This window comes from Pecten maximus, chromosome 7, assembly GCF_902652985.1.
Source record: "Pecten maximus chromosome 7, xPecMax1.1, whole genome shotgun sequence".
NCBI lineage: Eukaryota > Metazoa > Mollusca > Bivalvia > Pectinida > Pectinidae > Pecten > Pecten maximus.
The window spans coordinates 12,077,171-12,096,106 of NC_047021.1; the positions used below are offsets into that span (position 1 = coordinate 12,077,171).

At 37.6% G+C, this 18,936-nt stretch overlaps 1 protein-coding gene across 5 annotated transcripts in view; it reads left to right on the forward strand.

The window, feature by feature from the left end:
- Positions 1-18,936, forward strand: part of LOC117331619 (FERM domain-containing protein 4A-like) — a 169,438-nt gene that overhangs the window by 39,766 nt on the left and 110,736 nt on the right. Inside the window, exon 1 of one of the 5 annotated variants that reach the window (XM_033890439.1) lies at positions 10,218-10,568. The exons of the other annotated variants lie outside the window; for them this stretch is intronic. Within the exon in view, the coding sequence (XP_033746330.1) occupies positions 10,509-10,568 (60 nt within the window). The 5' untranslated portion in view covers positions 10,218-10,508. Of the gene's footprint in view, positions 1-10,217; positions 10,569-18,936 lie in introns of those variants that run through there. 5 annotated transcript variants of the gene reach the window in all.

Genomic DNA, 18,936 nt, shown 5'->3' on the forward strand with positions numbered 1-18,936 from the left:
TCTAATCTCCAGGCATTTATCAATTCAAAAATGAAATTACGTTTCCTCACAAAATTGGCAGTGACATTGACAGTCTTGTGAGGTCTGGGAAATTACACAGCTACGTAATAGCCCATCATCTACTCCTTCGCCTTTGGCGCTGTGACATTTTTTTGTAAGCATGCTGCCAAGTTTGTGTAACCTGGAATGTCTGTCACTGCATTACATAATGTTAGGAGGTTGTATTGTGATGGGATTTCAGTAACATTTGCCTGCTGTGTATGAAACCTTGTTCGTGTGATGATAAGTGTGTTTCTTACAAGTTATTTTCCATTTTTTTACGTCTGTACACAGCATTGAGCAAATTATACCTAAAATCAATCTAATCCTATTTTTCTGCGGGGCAGTGAAAGGATTTACCTTTTTTGTTCCATTTTAAAATCATTATTTTCTCTTTCCATATAGATTTTCTTTGCTAAGTCTTCATTATCATTTGGGTTATAACATTATGCAAATTCCACAGATTTTTTCCGTCTGGTACATGTAATGCTACTCTGAAGTAGTTGTAGAAAAGTTGAAGCATTTCTGGCTCACGTCACCATCCACATTGGATACACTGAAGATTCTTGTCAGATTCATGGGGATTGTTTAGACTATATATATAATCTAGTATTATTTGAGATCAATAATGGCCTTTAGTTGTTTTGAAGGATTCAATTATGACTGCCAACTGAGATATGATCCAGCCAATACTTGTCATTGATCTGTACCGCCATCTGTCATACAAGGCCTTAAGGTAGATCACTCCAAAATACAGCAGGAATCGATTCACTACATCGTCACATCTTCAAAAGGACAAATATAAAATATGTCTGGTGCAATCTAGAGCTCTTTGTCCAATAACATGTGTGTTGAGAACCTGAAAGGAATTTCACAAGGGAGCTAACTCTAACTGGGTAATTTGTCTCATAGATAAATACTCTTGTCATGGTGTAAATGAGAATGTCATTTGACAGATTATTTTCTTGAGATGAATCAATTTTCCACAGCCAGTACCTCTATGATGACTGCAAATTGTGATGGAGACAATTCATTATAATAATATCATTAATGAATAAAATTTCAGGTAAAATCATGAAATGTCTGCTATGGATGCTTAGAGTCACCTCAACTTGATAGGTGTTAATTGAGTCTATTCAGACAGGTTACCGGTATATATATGGTCACCTCAACTTAACAGGTGTTTGTGTCTATGACAGGTAAAAGAGTCACCTCAACTTAACAGGTGTTGAGTCTATTCAAACAGGTAAAGAATTTATATGAAGTCACCTCAACTTAACAGGTGTTGAGTCTATGACTGGTAAAAGAGTCACCTCAACTTAACAGGTGTTGAGTCTATTCAGACAGGTAACAGACAGGTAAAGGATAGGCCTTTTGGTTGATTACTGGTTTATTGTCTTCTATCACAGTCACAGTGTACTCGGGCGACATGAGGGGGAGTTGGTCTAGACCTCTGGTGACATATACCCCTCTGTGGAGATTTGTGTTATTCATGATCAGGTACATCAATATAGGGTCAAACGGCTCCATCATTATCCAGGGACCGACATGGGCTTTGTGGAGTGGTCCTTCTGGGCCCTGTGTTGGACACCATATCTGTAAAGGCCTCATATAGCCACCTGTATAAGTAGTGTTGGTAAGTTGTCATACAAGCTCAAGCCATCCACCCAATAGATATATGGAGGTGTTGATGAGTCTGCTGTATCAGACATGTTTCTCATGTAAAGATGGTGTTAGCCTAATAAAGACACACTCATTGGGGTTTATTATTAAACAGAGATGCTGTTCTACCAATATCAAGAGAAAATGTCCTGGTGGGAACCACCTTAACAGATGTGTGAAGGTGTTGATGAGACTGTCAGACAAATTTGGAATGTTTAGATGTTTTAGACCTCATACAGACATGTTAAGCCTTAAGAAGTTATTATTGAGACCTTGTAATCTTATATAGTTTCTGAGAAAATGTCCTGGTGCAAGCTCAACAGATATGTGGAGGTGTTGAGGCTGTCAGACAGGTTTTGTGACAGACTGTTACATGTTGCTGGTGGACAGTTACACTGTGTTATAAATCCTGAAAGTGTTAATGTAATCAATGTATCCCTACAGCAGTCATTCTGTACAGGTATATAATGTACATATAGTCATTCACCCACAAATCCATATCTATTCAGGTCAGCTGGTCTGTGTATTAGAGAAATCATTATGAGGTCCTTGGTCTATGAAGGACATAATTTATATAATCATGGTTGTGTTTTGGAAAGAGTGTTATAAGAAAAAAAAAGGTTTTTAAAATAATTTCCCTCATATACATGATGTCTAAAAGACGTACAGTGCATTCCGCTTAATCGGGTTGCCTATTTGTGGGGACTTTTTACCCGATTAACCGACTTATGCAATAAGCCGAAATGCACGTCGCCATCTTGGATTTGGTCCGTAATGGTTGTCAAACTTGGGTCGATTTTGGATGAAAATATTTGCGTTATTATTGTTAATAAATGGTGTTTTTGTTTGTGCTTTTACTGATGTCAAATTGTCAGATTACTATTACTAATTGTATAAAAATGTGTGTATTAAAATAACAAAACCTTAATGATTTTCTTATTCGCGGCACAGTACAATTGTAGCACCTCAAATCGGGGGTCATACATCCCTGTTTCATCCACATATTCCTAATTTGACATACAATCTAAGGACTCGCCGACAATTACAGCTAAAATCATTTATGTTTATCATAGAGACATTCTTATGTTCGCTTTGAAGTTTAAAATATTCCATATTATTTCCGATTACCAAAGCACAAGATCGGTGATACCGAGTTTATTTAGGTTGTTTCCTGTGGTATAAATTTATACGAACTTGACACTGGCAATCACTGATAAAACAACACGAAATCCAATGTAATGTTTTTAGCCCACCATCATCAGATGGTGGGCTATTCAAATCGCCCTGCGTCCGTGGTCCGTCGTCCGTCCGTCCGTCCGTCCGTCCGTCCGTAAACAATTCTTGTTATCGCTAATCCTCAGAAAGTACTGAAGGGATCTTTCTCAAATTTCATATGTAGGTTCCCCTTGGTGCCTAGTTATGCATATTGCATTTTGGGACCGATCGGAAAACAACATGGCCGACAGGCAGCCATCTTGGATTTTGACCATTGAAGTTTGTTATCGCTATTTCTGAGAAAGTACTGAAGGGATCTTTCTCAAATTTCATATGTAGGTTCCCCTTGGTGCCTAGTTATGCATATTGGATTTTGGGACCGATCGGAAAACAACATGGCCGACAGGCAGCCATCTTGGATTTTGACCATTGAAGTTTGTTATCGCTATTTCTGAGAATGTACCGAAGGGATCTTTCTCAAATTTCATATGTAGGTTCCCCTTGGTGCCTAGTTATGCATATTGCATTTTGAGACCAATCAGAAAACAACATGGCCGACAGGCAGCCATCTTGGATTTTGACAATTGAAGTTTGTTATCGCTATTTCTGAAAAAGTACTGAAGGGATCATTCTCAAATTTCATATGTAGGTTTCCCTTGGTGCCTAGTTATGCATATTGCATTTTGAGACCAATCAGAAAACAACATGGCCGACAGGCAGTCATCTTGGATTTTGACAATTGAAGTTTTTTATCGCTAATTCTCTGAAAGCACTGAAGGGATCTTCCTGAAATTTCATATGTAGGTTCCCCTTCGTGCCTAGTTATGCATATTGCATTTTGAGACCAATCGGAAAACAACATGGCCGACAGGCAGCCATCTTGGATTTTGACAATTGAAGTTTGTTATCGCTATTTCTCAGAAAGTACTGAAGGAATCTTTCTCAAATTCCATATATAGGTTCCCCTTGGTGCCTAAATCTTAAATTTTATATATAGGTTTCCCTTGTTTGAAAAGTACTAGAGGTTTCTTCTGAATTTACACAGATTAGTAAGACTTAGAAGAAGAGAAAAGTAGAGAAAAGATCAATCTGACATGGAACCTATGAAGAACATTCAATGGTGGGCGCCAAGATCCCTCTGGGATCTCTTGTTTATTAACCAGTTCTAATCCTTACCTGAATAGGAATTAAAAGCTAACGTCGGGCGTCTGTCCTTTAACTGCTCGCTACTGTTTTTCAACTCACCTGTGTACCGGTGTCATCACATTTCCCCGTGCATGGCGAACCCCTCTATTTGGATTCGCCACATACAGTAAGCGGTGATATCAATCGATCTGTACCAATGTCAGACCCAGGTCACAACCTATTGTTTTGGTTTCTGCTTCGAAGATTTTTCATCCCAGAAGTAAAAGTTTAATTGTCTAGTCGCTTAATTATGCTTTTAAACCCCCATTACGTTCGGCTGCTGCTGACTCTAAAAAAATAACATTTAATTTTACCCACAATTCTTAGTCGACTTCCTGTTGGGGAAACCCCACGAGGCAGAATCAACAACATCATGACAAAACCCTGACATAACATTACCGTTTAAGGTAATATTTAACCGTTTTTTGACATTTTAACCATCTAAATTACACTATTTGTTGATAAATGTCTAAAACTTACGCGATGACTTTCGTGAAAATCGGAACATTTCTATTTTTTTTGTTCCGATTGTTTATTCGAATAACCGAAAAATACGACTTTTCCAACGCAATTAAACGAATTTTTTTAACATGATTTAAGAGAAAATGGTTTTGGTTTTTGAAATTTTACCCAATTAAACGAAATACCCAATTAAGCGTTACCCGATTAACTGGAATGTACTGTATTGATGTTTAAATTTGGCAAATCCAGCATGGTATTTTGATATTTGTAGATAAATATTTGCTCAACCATAAATTTTGGAGGACCGTGACTTTGTAGCCCATGTACCTTTCAAAGGTGCAGTTTGTATTTCCTTTAAAAACATTACAAACATAATGTGATGAAATCAATCTGGTAAATTATCAAGCATTAATTAGAATAATTGGGGCCGTGGTGGCTGAGTGGTTAAGGTGTTCCGACACTTAAGGACTAGCCCTCCGACTGTGGGTTGTAAGTTCGAAACACAACGTTGGGGCAGTTACCGGTTTTTCTCCACCTCAAAAACCTTGCACGTCCTTAAATGACCCTGGCTGTTGATAATAAAGTATAACATTAAGCAAGATAAACATAAACCAAATTAGAATAATGAAAGGCAGAACAGTCTGACAGCTATTTTCCACAGGCGCTTGCATAGAAAATATCACTTTCGATTGTTTTTTTAGCCCACCATCATCAGATGGTGGGCTATTCAAATCGCCCTGCGTCCGTGGTCCGTCGTCCGTCCGTCCCTCCGTCCGTCCCTCCGTCCGTCCGTCCGTCCCTCCGTCCGTAAACAATTCTTGTTATCACTATTTCTCAGAAAGTACTGAAGGGATCTTTCTCAAATTTCATATGTATGTTCCCCTTGGTGCCTAGTTATGCATATTGCGTTTTGAGACCAATCGGAAAACAACATGGCCGACAGGCAGCCATCTTGGATTTTGACAATTAAAGTTTGTTATCGCTATTTCTGAAAAAGTACTGAAGGGATCTTTCTCAAATTTCATATGAAGGTTCCCCTTGGTGCCTAGTTATGCATATTGCGTTTTGAGACCAATCGGAAAACAACATGGCCGACAGGCAGCCATCTTGGATTTTGACAATTGAAGTTTGTTATCGCTATTTCTGAGAAAGTACTGAAGGGATCTTTCTCAAATTTCATATGAAGGTTCCCCTTGGTGCCTAGTTATGCATATTGCGTTTTGAAACCAATCCGAAAACAACATGGCCGACAGGCAGCCATCTTGGATTTTGACAATTGAAGTTTGTTATCGCTATTTCTGAAAAAGTACTGAAGGGATCTTTCTCAAATTTCATATGTAGGTTCCCCTTGGTGCCTAGTTATGCATATTGCGTTTTGAGACCAATCGGAAAACAACATGGCCGACAGGCAGCCATCTTGGATTTTGACAATTGAAGTTTGTTATCACTATTTCTGAGAAAGTACTGAATGGATCTTTCTGAAATTTCAGATGTAGGTTTCCCTTGGTGCTTAGTTATGCATATTGCGTTTTGAGACCAATCCGAAAACAACATGGCCGACAGGCAGCCATCTTGGATTTTGACAATTGATGTTTGTTATCGCTATTTCTGAGAATGTACTGAATGGATCTTTCTGAAATTTCATAAGTAGGTTTCCCTTGGTGCCTAGTTATGCATATTGCGTTTTGAGACCAATCTGAAAACAACATGGCCGACAGGCAGCCATCTTGGATTTTGACAATTGAAGTTTGTTATCACTATTTCTGAGAAAGGATTTAAGGGATCTTTCTCAAATTTCATATGTAAGTTTCCCTTGGTGCCTAGTTATGCATATTGCGTTTTGAGACCAATCGGAAAACAACATGGCCGACAGGCAGCCATCTTGGATTTTGACAATTGAAGTTTGTTATCACTATTTCTGAGAAAGTATTTAAGGGATCTTCCTCAAATTTCATATGTAAGTTTCCCTTGGTGCCTAGTTATGCATATTGCATTTTGAGACCAATCTGAAAATAACATGGCCGACAGGCAGCCATCTTGGATTTTGACAATTGAAATTTGTTATCACTATTTCTGAGAAAGTATATAAGGGATCTTTCTCAAATTTCATATGGAGGTTCCCCTTGGTGCCTCGCTATGCTTATTGCATTTTGAGACCAATTGGAAAACAATATGGCCGACAGACCGCCATCTTTGATTTTGACAATTGAAGTTTGTTATCTCTATTTCTCAAAGTACTGAATGGATCTTTCTCAAATTTCATAAGTAGGTTCCCCTTGGTCCCTTGTATTGCATTTTTGGACCAGTCTGTCCTGAAAACAACCTGGCAAACAAACAGCCATTATCGTTAAATCTCAAATTTCTTATATAGCTAGGATTCCCTTGTTTGGAAAGTGCTGGAGGGATGTCTCAATTTGCACAGATTAGTAAAATGAAGGGAAAAGTAGAGAAAAGATCAATCTGACATGGAACCTATGAAGATCATTCAATGGTGGGCGCCAAGATCCCTCTGGGATCTCTTGTTTATATGACAGCGGTATGTGTAATGTGTAATAGGGAAGTTTGGCAACAACGCCACGAGCGAAACGGCACCCATCTCACTTCAATCGACTAAAAAACACATTTATTAAACTGACACGGTGCACACTATATGCCACCGTCATCAGGAAACATTCATCTTTAACCTACCGTGTCACTCAATACGAATTGTTACATCCAAAACACAATAATCCGTGAAAACATCGCCGATTTCCTCGCTCTGAACGCCATTTTTCAAACGGCTCCCTCAGCCTGTCCAGATTCTTCATTTACATACGAAGTTGAAAGGTCATGTGATTGTATAATCGGCTGCCGCCAGTTGCACTTTTTGGGATCATCTCGGCATACTTTATTTTACAGGTGCATGCACAGGACGTCGTTTGCGATATCACGGACTAATAAGATAAAATGTTTTAATGCCATGCAGTGATGAGATCGCCCTTTCCTTTTCTTCAACTGCATCATTTCGGTAGTTGAACTTCGTTTTCAATAAAAAAGATTGCATATAACGGTGCTCAATAACTTGTTCAAGAGAGGGCCGGGACATTATACGCATACCATGAAGAAGCAGTATCAGTTGAAATTTTTCGAAGTTAAAATTTGGATTGGGTAATTGCTGATAATTGTTTGATATTTTGATTTTTTATTGTACTTGCCATCTATTTAGGGCTATGCCTATCTTCAATTTTTAAAAAAAATGGACCCCTACATGACTAGTTAAAAATATATAGACCACACACAATACCGGTAAGAATAAGAGGTTGTTCTGGGTATTCTGGCGTTAGCCCTAAAATACTAAAAAAGTCTGGCATTGACACAAAATAACCACTACTGCCCCTTCAAGTAAATAATTCTGTAAGCACTTCAGCCAGCTTGATTATTTTTAGAGTAGCGTTTGATGCTTACACACTCCATTAATCAGGTAATTCATCTTTAACTTAAATTTTATATATGCGAGCGATGTAAAGTGGAATTAATGGATAATCAGTATTACAAAGAATACTTTACAATGTGTTAAACTATTTGCCATTGTCACTGGCGGATTTTAAAGCCCCCCCCCCCCCCCCCTAAAATTGTCAAAGTAAGGAGATCTTAATAACCGAATTCCCGTATCAATCAGCGAAATAATAATATAAAATCATTAAAAACATCTCTCATATATTTGTTTTTATAAAACACACCAGGTATGAATCTATCGTGAAATGCAGGATTTTGCATTTACCGGCTATTTTTTTTCAGGGGGAGTACCCGCGTGTACCGCCCCCCCCCCCCCCCCCCCCCCCCTTTTCGGATGAGGAAAAATTGTTTATAGCCTTAAAAACCGTTCATTATTTAGAAAACGATACGATAGTGACGTTCTGTGTGAATCAATTTATACCCCCCCCCCCCTTCCACTTATCGAAAATCTTTAAAAAAAAAATTGCTATAATCATTTGATCATTTCATTTTTCCGAAATTTTGTTCCGAAATTTTGGCCCCCAGACCCCTCGCCAAAAAAAATTTGGCTCCCGCCTATGGCGCTCGCATTACCACTAACTTACTGGACCCCCCCCCCCCCCCCTTTCCAATTCCTGGATATCTGCGCCTGCTGTGCACTGTCATATACGCAGCATGGTACTCTAACGTTAAAAATAATGAAGAATTTATGATTATAAATCATCGTTCATCGACGAAACTCTTCAAATAATCGTAAACTAGACGACACTCTTCAGCGAGCCGAAGCATTTTCCGGACAAAATGCATGTGGAGATGACCCCCAAAAGTGCACCTGACGACTGACGATCATATAATCGCATGACCTTTCAACCCCGTATGTAAATGAAGAATCTGGACAGGCTGAGGGAGCCGTTTGAAAAATGGCGTTCAGAGCGAGGAATTCGGCGATGTTTTCACGGATTATTGTGTTTTGGATGTAACAATTCGTATTGAGTGACACGGTAGGTTAAAGATGAATGTTTCCTGATGACGGTCGCATATAGTGTGCGCCGTGTCAGTTTGAATAAATGTGTTTTTTAGTCGATTGAAGTGAGATGGGGTGCCGTTTCGCTCGTGGCGTAGTTGCCAACCTTCCCTATTACACATTACACATACCGCTGTCATATAAAAAAAAACAATCGAAAGTGATATTTTCTATGCAAGCGCCTGTGCTATTTTCATGCATCAATTTTGGGACCTCCTGGACACAGTTTTTGGCCAAAATGTTTGATGGGCAAAATGTTCCGATACTGAGAAGGTCTTTTTCAGCATTTTCGGTGCCAAAAATACCTACAAGAAATTTTGCAGGTGTGCAAATTACATTGGTTTTCATGGTAATGTACAAAGGTCCTTGAACAGGTTTACATCACATGATTTATATATGTTTGGAATGTATCGATCCCTTGCCTGTATTTTAATCTGTAGTTCAAGGTAATTACTGCAGTAACATGGGTACTATGGGATCAGAGAGTACTCTATGAGTAAATTTGTACAAAAAGAAGGTCATCAGAGGAGTTTAAGTTTTGTTTATTGTTGTTGATGTACATGGTACAACTTAATGTTCAATTTCCTAGCCCTTTATGTGCTTGTAAAATTCCCTTATATTTTGAATGTTACAATAATGTTTTTTGTACCTTGAATACTGATGATAAGTTAATTGTGTTGAACACCTGAGTGAGTTGCTATTGTTAAGCTAGATTGGTATGTGCTAGTACCCAGTACATCAATGCCTACATATTAACTGGAGCAGAAATAAGAGGGAAATCTTGTAGCTCTGAACAACATGAAATATGAAATATGCACATATGCTGTATAAAGATAACATCATAATTAAATTTTTTGCTTGCTATGTAGTTTGAATGAAGAGACTACACCAGAGTTGAAAATTTGTAGAAGTATTTGATATAAATACTATGTTGTGTACCTGTTGTAGTGATACCTGTAGCTACGTACAGGATGGGGCGCTAAGGTGTGTCAGTGTGTGATAGGTATAGTAGGTCGCTGTACCTATATAAGCAGTTTAATGTGAAGTTGACTGAACACATGTAGTACTCCATGTGTATAATATACACTGGCACATGTCATACTGGATTTACATAAGAGGACTGTACAGGCACATTAACACTGCTGTTTTAACTAGAGCTGACCTGGAATGGGATCCGAAAAAAACACACAATGAGTTTAATACTCTCAAATGATCGGAGGAAGTCAGTGAGATTTTGTGCTTTATGACTGACAAGAGGCTGTAGTGTGATTATATTTCTAATGTGTATAGATTGTCAAGTGAGGAAATATGTCGGTGTGAGCTCACATCCTGAGTGAACTCTTCATATATACCATACACACACCATGTGGGGCTGATTGTTACTGTAAGGGTGGACATTACAATCCCACCAATATCTACCCTGTACCGATATCTACCCTGTACCGTCATGTCATTGAGCAGGAGGATGATGTCCAAGTCAGTCAGACGACGTCTGTCCTTTGTTTGGGTAAGACTTTATTAATGTTCAGAATGTGGTCAGGTTTCGGGTGATGTCTCCGGACTTATCTCCGCTCACAGGAACACGCTGCTACCCACAGGAAGTACTGGTCTAGGATTTTCTATGAGTGGAATTTAAAAATTTTGAAAATTAATTAAAAGACTAAGAATAGTTGTAGATCAGATTATAATGAGGCGTTCCTTGTGTGCGTGTCGGAGATCAGATATACTTAACAGGCAGACACATTACATAGGAATGTCAGTATGTGTTCTGTTTGAAATAGGTTTAAATGTATAATTTTCACAACTTTCCTACGAGTGTTCAATAAACAGCTATGTCTGTTTTGACTTACCTACATGAATGGAGTAGAAGATATTGTTTTTTTGGCTTAAATATGAATTGGCAAAAGTCCTGTGTACATGTGAGGATTAGCACTTAAAAAACCCGTATTGGACTTGTTAACAGGTAATAATTGTGTTCAAAGTAATACTCTTAATTATAAGTTACCAGGGACATTCAAAATATTTCAGATATTTCAGTACTTCAGAAGTAAATGACAGAAGAAATGTAATCCTGGTGTTGAGTTGTGTTCTATTAAATCACCGGTAATTATGTTACATAATTAGCTTGTCTAGGTATGGTATCTACATTGGATCAGACTGTAGTCTGTTGTACACAACTGTATCACCAATACACAATGATAGGGTATTAGAGTTCAACACATTGGATCTGTCGTTACTAAAGACTTAGGTATAACGCTATATAAAGTTAAACTGGAATGCTATTAAAAACAGTACCTGTGTTTTAGCCTCTAGGTACGCCTGTTTTTACATGCCTGCTGATTATTTCGTCATACATAGGTATTTAGGGAGTGCAGAATAAAAAGATTCACCTCAGGGGTATGTCTGTGTTTTTAAATTAAAACACATACATATTGTGAATTCACCTAGAATTGTCTCAGTCAGCATATTAGATGAAGTTGAAGTGACCATGCTTTTAGCTGTATGTTTTCCTGTTAGGTGTCTGTGGTGACCAGCATATATAGGGAAACAATATCCCATCACTTCCAATGTCAAATGGGAAATTCAAACAATGGCTGATTAATATCCTTTTCACCAGGTTATTTTGACAATGCAAAAGTTGAAGTTTCCTCAACTCAATTAACATTGATCAGAGCAGATGACATAGCTTTTTTGTGCATTACTGAATATTTCTCCATCATAACTGAATATATGACTGAATATTTCTCCGTGACTGAATATCATTGGCTGAATATTTCTGCATCATAACTGAATATTTCTCCATCATGACTGAATATTTCTCCATCATGTTTCTACATCATGACTGCTTATGAATATCTCTGCATCATGACTGAATATTTCTCCATCATGTTTCTCCATCATGACTGCTTATGAGTATTTCTCCATCATATACGGCTGAATATTCCTTCATAAAAGTGCATTTTGTTTACCTGGAATAATGAAGGTTTCTAGGAACTAACATTGTAACATCTAACAACATAATTAGATAGGATGGATACTGCATGTTTTATGAGGTTATAATCTGTTTGGTTGATAATTTCTGAAAATACAAAAAGTCTTGTTTGTGAATGTCACACTGGATCAATACCATGGATCAGTTTGAGGAGGAGGATAATTGTATTGGTGAATTTTGCATGAGGTTATATCACTTCCTTGGAATTATTAGCTGACAATGATGTCAAAACAATGATATTGTTTTAAAAGTGCATCAGTTTCTCAATCAAGCCATGAAAACAAGAAAATGGCCTGAATATGATACTTTCTGTAAGAGTACTTGCCAGTGTAGTGTTCTCTCATTAGTAACAATTAATTTTCACAGATGTCCTAATGAAATGACTATGAGAATTACATATTGAAATACATGTATTGTTTGTCATTGTTGAGGCAGCGCCTTTATATTTAATGCAAAAATAGTCATATATAGGCCATCCCCATAGCCTTTTGAAGCATAGAAAATTGAAAGGACCCCATTTTTTTCTGAAGCTCCATTCAAATTATTCACAGGGACCCCATTTTATCTGAAAAGGACCCCATTTAAGAAATGCTCAGTGCAAACCCAGGAACTGTTAGAGTAAGTTAATTTGCTGTAAGATAAAAACTAGTAAGGTTTTAAAGTATACATAAGTATCAATCTGCTCTGTCCTGGTCAGAAATGGTGACTTGTTAGACCCATACCAGAGTCATAGACTATAATTGTGAACATGTTTCCAAGACAGCAACTAATGGTAGCATTAGTTACAGTATCCTACTGACCTCATATCAGATATCATTGGTCACTTATTAGTTCTAAAGTACACACATAGAAACCACAGGTAGCCTTGACTATTGTGGAACTTTTCATGTCAAAACAAAGTCAATGTTATTGTTTGTCAGATGAAGATGATTGCATGTAAAACAGGTGGGGATGAAAGAAAATTGATTGAATATCTTCTTGTGGTCAGTGGTTATATTTTTTATGATCTTGATTCAGTATCTTTAAAATAACATATTCTTGATCTTTGATTGGTGCTACAGGTTTCAGATTGGGAAAAAGACAATAGGGATGATTGTTAGTGTTTATTTCACTCTCCTTAATTAGTTGCCTTTTACACTCCAACATTTTGCATTTACTGAAAAGCAATGTTTATTTATTTAAGAATCATCAAATGGCTCAGGTGACTTTCCTATAATGAGGGGCCGCTGTGGCCGAGTGGTTAAGGTGTCCCAACACTTTATCACTAGCCCCCCACCTCTGGGGTCCGAGTGGTTAAGGTGTCCCGACACTTTATCACTAGCCCTCCACCTCTGGGTCACGAGTTCAAAACCAATGTAGGCCAGTTGCCTGGTACTGACCATAGGTTGGTGGTTTTTCTCTGGGTACTCCGGCTTTCCTCCACCTCCAAAACCAGGCACATCCTTGAATGACCTCGGCTGTTAATTGGATGATAAACGAAATAAACCAAACCAAACTAATTAAGCTAAACATTCCTGTTTCTTTTAATGTAATTATGTTAATGTTGATTTATATTTATTTCTAAAACTAAAGAGAATATCAATTATTTTTTCCATTCCTTTAGTAAACTGAGCCTGAAGTGTCCTTCCCATTTGACATACATGTACATGCATGAGCAAATAATAGACTTGGAAAGTATTTGAAAGACTGTAATTATCATAATGTATATATAAAACCAGCTGACTTTTATTACCTGTGTTATTGACGATTTGTCTGACTTGTCGCAAATGATTTTTACTGATCACCCCAAACAAGGAAGTCGGAACAGCTTTGATTTCTGTGCGTTTATTGATTTCTCTGCGTTTATATTTCGGAGAATGATAGGACATTACGCTTTCCCTTTAAAATATAGTACAATGTGTTAGAAGATTGTTCAAGTGTACTAAAGTATAGACCATTGGTATAATGAGGAAGGTCAGTAAGACAGCGGAAATGTGCCCTGCCTGTCATGGAGGTTGCTGAGGTCAGAGGGATGAGTAAGAGGTGAAGTGGACTGTTATTATTGTGTTAATCGTGACAGTGCACAAGTATTGTTCAATGATTTGAAAGGTTTAGAATGTAATTAAGTCGTATATCACATTTTACATGGAAATGATAACATTCCTGATGAGCAGGTTAGAGCTCATCCAGAATGGTTTTGAGAGGATGATCTCCACTATTAATGAGTAAATATTAAGTTTAATTGAGCCTTGGGACCTAGCTAGCACCCATGCCTTGCGCTCATGCAGTGTTTAATTAGTTGGTATTCCATCAACAGTCATCCATCCTGTGACTAGCTTAGCTTCACAATTTTATTAACATGGTTTTACAGTGTAATATCCATGAACATGGCTTCATAAAATTAATGTTATCATGCGGTATTAGAGACTTTATAAGACTGTGACTGCAGTAGGTTTGAGGTTCCATCATGATTAAGTCATGATTAACAGCAACATGTGCATTTTCCATGTGCATTGTAGGAGAGGGGGCACAAGTGGGGTGAGACATGGTCTTTGTTTACTGATGGAGCATGTCCTGGCATTTATAACAGACCTATCTCTGTCCTGTTCTCAAGCTGGTGGGCCAGGCCAGCCTCAATCTGTGCAGTGTAACCTTCTAACCTCTATGATGACATCATCTTAGTTTTATGCATCTCAGGTGTTAGGGAGAATTTGTGATGATATTTTGACTTCAAATTTCATTAATTTCAGAAAAGTTTAGATAAAAGTTAAACACTCTCCCATAATATTTCCCCACTAGAGATAAAAACTAGTATTTGTTAAATAGAAAAATTAAAGTTGAAGGCAGGGTTGTCCCTGAAAAAGTTTGATAAAAGTTGTAAGTGGGATTTAGTTTTGTAAGAGAAACATTGTCGACATTGCTGCAGAATTAATGATACACTGATAGGGGGTTTATAGCACTTGAGGGGGAGAGATAGAACAGAAGAGGAGGAGCTCCAATACTGTTAGGGAGGAGGTAATTACCAAGCTTGTCTGTCATATACATACTACTTACACCCTCCTTACCTACTGGCATTTCAAACTTGGCACTTATTTCACTTCCTTTCTTCCACCTTCATTAAAACAGAATTACAAACACAGGCTGTATCCCAATGACCTTGAGCTGCCAATGACCTTTGTTGTCAGGAGACTTGGTGTTATAATTGAAAATTGAACTGAATGATTACAACTCTTTTCCCAAAAAAACAACAAAGAAGAACTGTGAAATGTTTGTGTTTGTTTTGTGGATGTAATTACATGTGTGAGATGGAGCAAACTTGTCATTTTGCCAGGTGATGTCGCAGTAAAGGAATACATTTAATTAACTTGCAGCTCCAACAAACCAGATTTACTTTGCAACATCTGGAAGTGTTGCATAATAAGACATGTTTTGTTAATTTCTGAATGTACAAAGTAATCGTTTGTTAATCTCAGAAAATCTCTATAGTTCATTAATTTGTTGTGAGAGACTCTGTAGCATTGGATTTTATAACTTGTCCAGATCGTGCAGACTAGTGACTTGTGTATGTTTGATTGTCCTTTGTGGACTGCATTGGACTGATGAGCTGAATGTGGAGGAGTTTCCTACAGGTCTCTATGGAGTGTTTAGGGGGATTCCTCTACCAGGTAGGAAATGCATTATACATAGACTTAACAGCCCTGTAATGGTTCCCACAGGAAAGGCTGACTGTAAGTGATCTTCTCTGTAAATTGGATGGAAGCTTTCTCTAGAGGATGTGTAGCTTCTCAAGGCAAAACAATTATTTCTCAGTGCTGGTTGGTATATATATATTGAAACTCTGGAATTGGTGGGGCAATAAGTGGATTTGGGAGCTGCTTAGGATTGTGTAAAATCTATAATGAGAGTGAGGGTTTTGGCTACTACCAGCATCTGATGTCAAGTTCAAGAGTTTAATATCTGTATCTTATTTACCACGATTTATGTTCACTACTGGAAGATTTACATACTCTACCATTTCTCACAATTGATATTGTAAGATTTACAGTGAAGGTCACTCAGAAACGATGTCATCATTCGGTCATCCAGTTGTTTTAGTAGGATGTCAATGAAATTCCTTTCATATTCTTATCAACTGCACATAGTTTTCTTCATAAACATGTTAATGAGGTACAATATATAAACTGCTCTAAAATGCCTGAAGTATGCAGGTAGATATGTGATATGACCTTGGAGCAAGGTCAGAGTTTGTATGTCAGTCTGTTAGTGACACCCAGGCTGTGGGCTAAGGCACATCGTCAGTCTGCTGTGTCCATGTTTTATTATGTACACCTGGTCATTTGTTTACCTGTGTTGTCATGGCAATGTGGACATTCACATGTTCATGTTTCAGACTCATGAGGTGGAGAAGAAGCCTGTCTAATTTTGATGGGACAGACTCAAGATGGTCACTGGTCAGTTTGTACCTGCTGTCTATATTAACAAAGGTCAACTTGACCATTGTGAATCTGATACAGTATTTATAATGAATTACTTGCCTGAACAGTCAAGTGACAGACCTATGGGAAATCACCATTGGTTTGAGGAGTTTGGTCATTATCTGGAGACTATTGATTAAAGTGTGGGTTAACATATATATACGTCCAGTTGGTGCCAGTAATTGTAGTGAATTATATACCCACAAATAAGGCAAGGGTATTTCAATTGAGAGACTTTATTCCCCCCCCCCCCCCCCCCCCCATTAAATCTTATTTACAGTATACAACTTTTCTTTAATTAGAGCAGTTTAATTATCAATAATGATCTTTTCTTCTTGTGAAAGATTCTTTTCGACGTATTTGAATATGTTGTTTTACTTATTTGTAAACAATATGTCCTGCCAAGGTGAAATAGCTAGTTTACTCATATAATGTTGGATTATAACCTGTTTACAAGTTGGTGTAGTTGTGTATTAGTATACATTACAAAATCTATTACAATCCATGAAGGTAACCGTGCTTATACTTAAAGCACTTCTAACATACTTAACAGGGTGATCTCGTGGTTACAAGGGATGAGATAGTTCAATCTTACACAGGGTAGTGAAAGCCACCTGGCATACCCTATGACGCTACTCACAACAGCATGACGTCATCAGTTTATATAGTATAACCATATGTCGCAAATTGATCAGGATAGTGTCATCAATTTCTACACACATTTCAGGAAACACTGATGTTGACAAGATGAAATAATTTTCAACACCTTAAACTTCTTTAAAGAAGTTTAGAAAACTAATCAATCATGGGCCTGTACCATGGATAGTGATATTTCAGCTGTTGTACACTCAGCAAGCCAAAGCTCATCTATACTATCCAGTATCCCTGTCCACAAAACAGCCCCATGTAAGATTCTGTTAGGGCTCTTACATTGCTGTTCCTCTGAACTGAAATTTCCTTTCATGCGAATGACTGTTTGGAAGGCCATTATACAGCTTATCCATGCAGTTGGGCAAAGTATTTGGTACGTTTAATTTGGTAGGTCTATCAGGTATAAATATGATGAAGAATTACCTCCAACACGGTAGTGTAATGTTAGACAAATAACTACAAAATTATAGGGATCCTTAGTCTCAGAATAGATCTTGATGATGTTAGGAACATCCACATACAGATTATTGCTCTCCGAGGCCTTCCTTTGGTAATTTTATTAGAGGACCAGCTTCACCTGTCATGAAGTTTTAAAGGGAAAAACATTCCAAATGAAATTATTCTAGACCCGATTTAAACTTCATAAACCAAGCAAAGACAAAGTTCTTTTTTGATTACATTGTAAAATGCATGCTGTATAGCATGTGCCAGTATACACTAAATACAGACTAAATGGTTGATATGGGAAACTAGGGGGCTGTATATCTTTATATTAGATTAGGGACATATAGAGAAAGCTGTGTTACCTTATAATGTCACACAAATTTCATTTGTAGGTGTGGTTATTGCTAATTTTACATTAATAAAGAACTGAGCAATCTATCTCAATCATAAAATCACTGATATAGATTTATACAGAAAATGTGTACAAATACAGAATCCTAATTCAAAAAGTCGCTGATATAGACATATACAGAAAATGTGTACAAATACAGAATCCTCAATCATATGACTAATATGGATATTGTGTAAATGATTTAGACTTAAAATTCATCTTAGCAGGGTTGCTAGTTGCAAAACAATGTCATTACACTGTTGTTTCATATATATGACAATCACTAGCTGAACAACAATACTCTGGACTTGTAAAGTCAGTATTAGTGAGGTGGCACTAAGAAATGGCTCCGGACTGGCCAAATCAATGGTGGACACCATCCTCAAATGACTATTACACTAGGATTAAAACACTTAACATATTAGTCTTATTTTTACATATTGTAAAGTTTGTAATGTTTTATCAGCCTCTGAAGACTCAGGCTTAAGCTTCTCAAAGATGGCATAAATGTTGATGTGCAGGAAAGATGAGGGGATTAGGTGGAGTTTGTATTTAACTTGGTTATGTAACGTATGATGACCAAGGATGTTAGACCTACAGTGGCCCATGGTTACCTTGAGGTTTCAAGGTAAGATATTACCACAGGTTGAACCTACGTTGTAATTTCATTTATATTATATATTTATACATTTATATTTAGTGTTTTGTTTGTTGGCCACTAGGGGGCGTGGGTGTCACTTAGTGTTTTGCTTGTCGGCCACTAGGGGGCACGGGTTTATATTTAGTGTTTTGTTTGTTGGCCACTAGGGGACGCAGGTTACAGTTTGTGTGTTGTTTGTTGGCCACTAGTGTGTTGTTTGACGGCCACTAGGGGGCGTGGGTTACAGTTAGTGTGTTGTTTGACAGCCACTAGGGGGCGTTGGTTACAGTTAGTGTGTTGTTT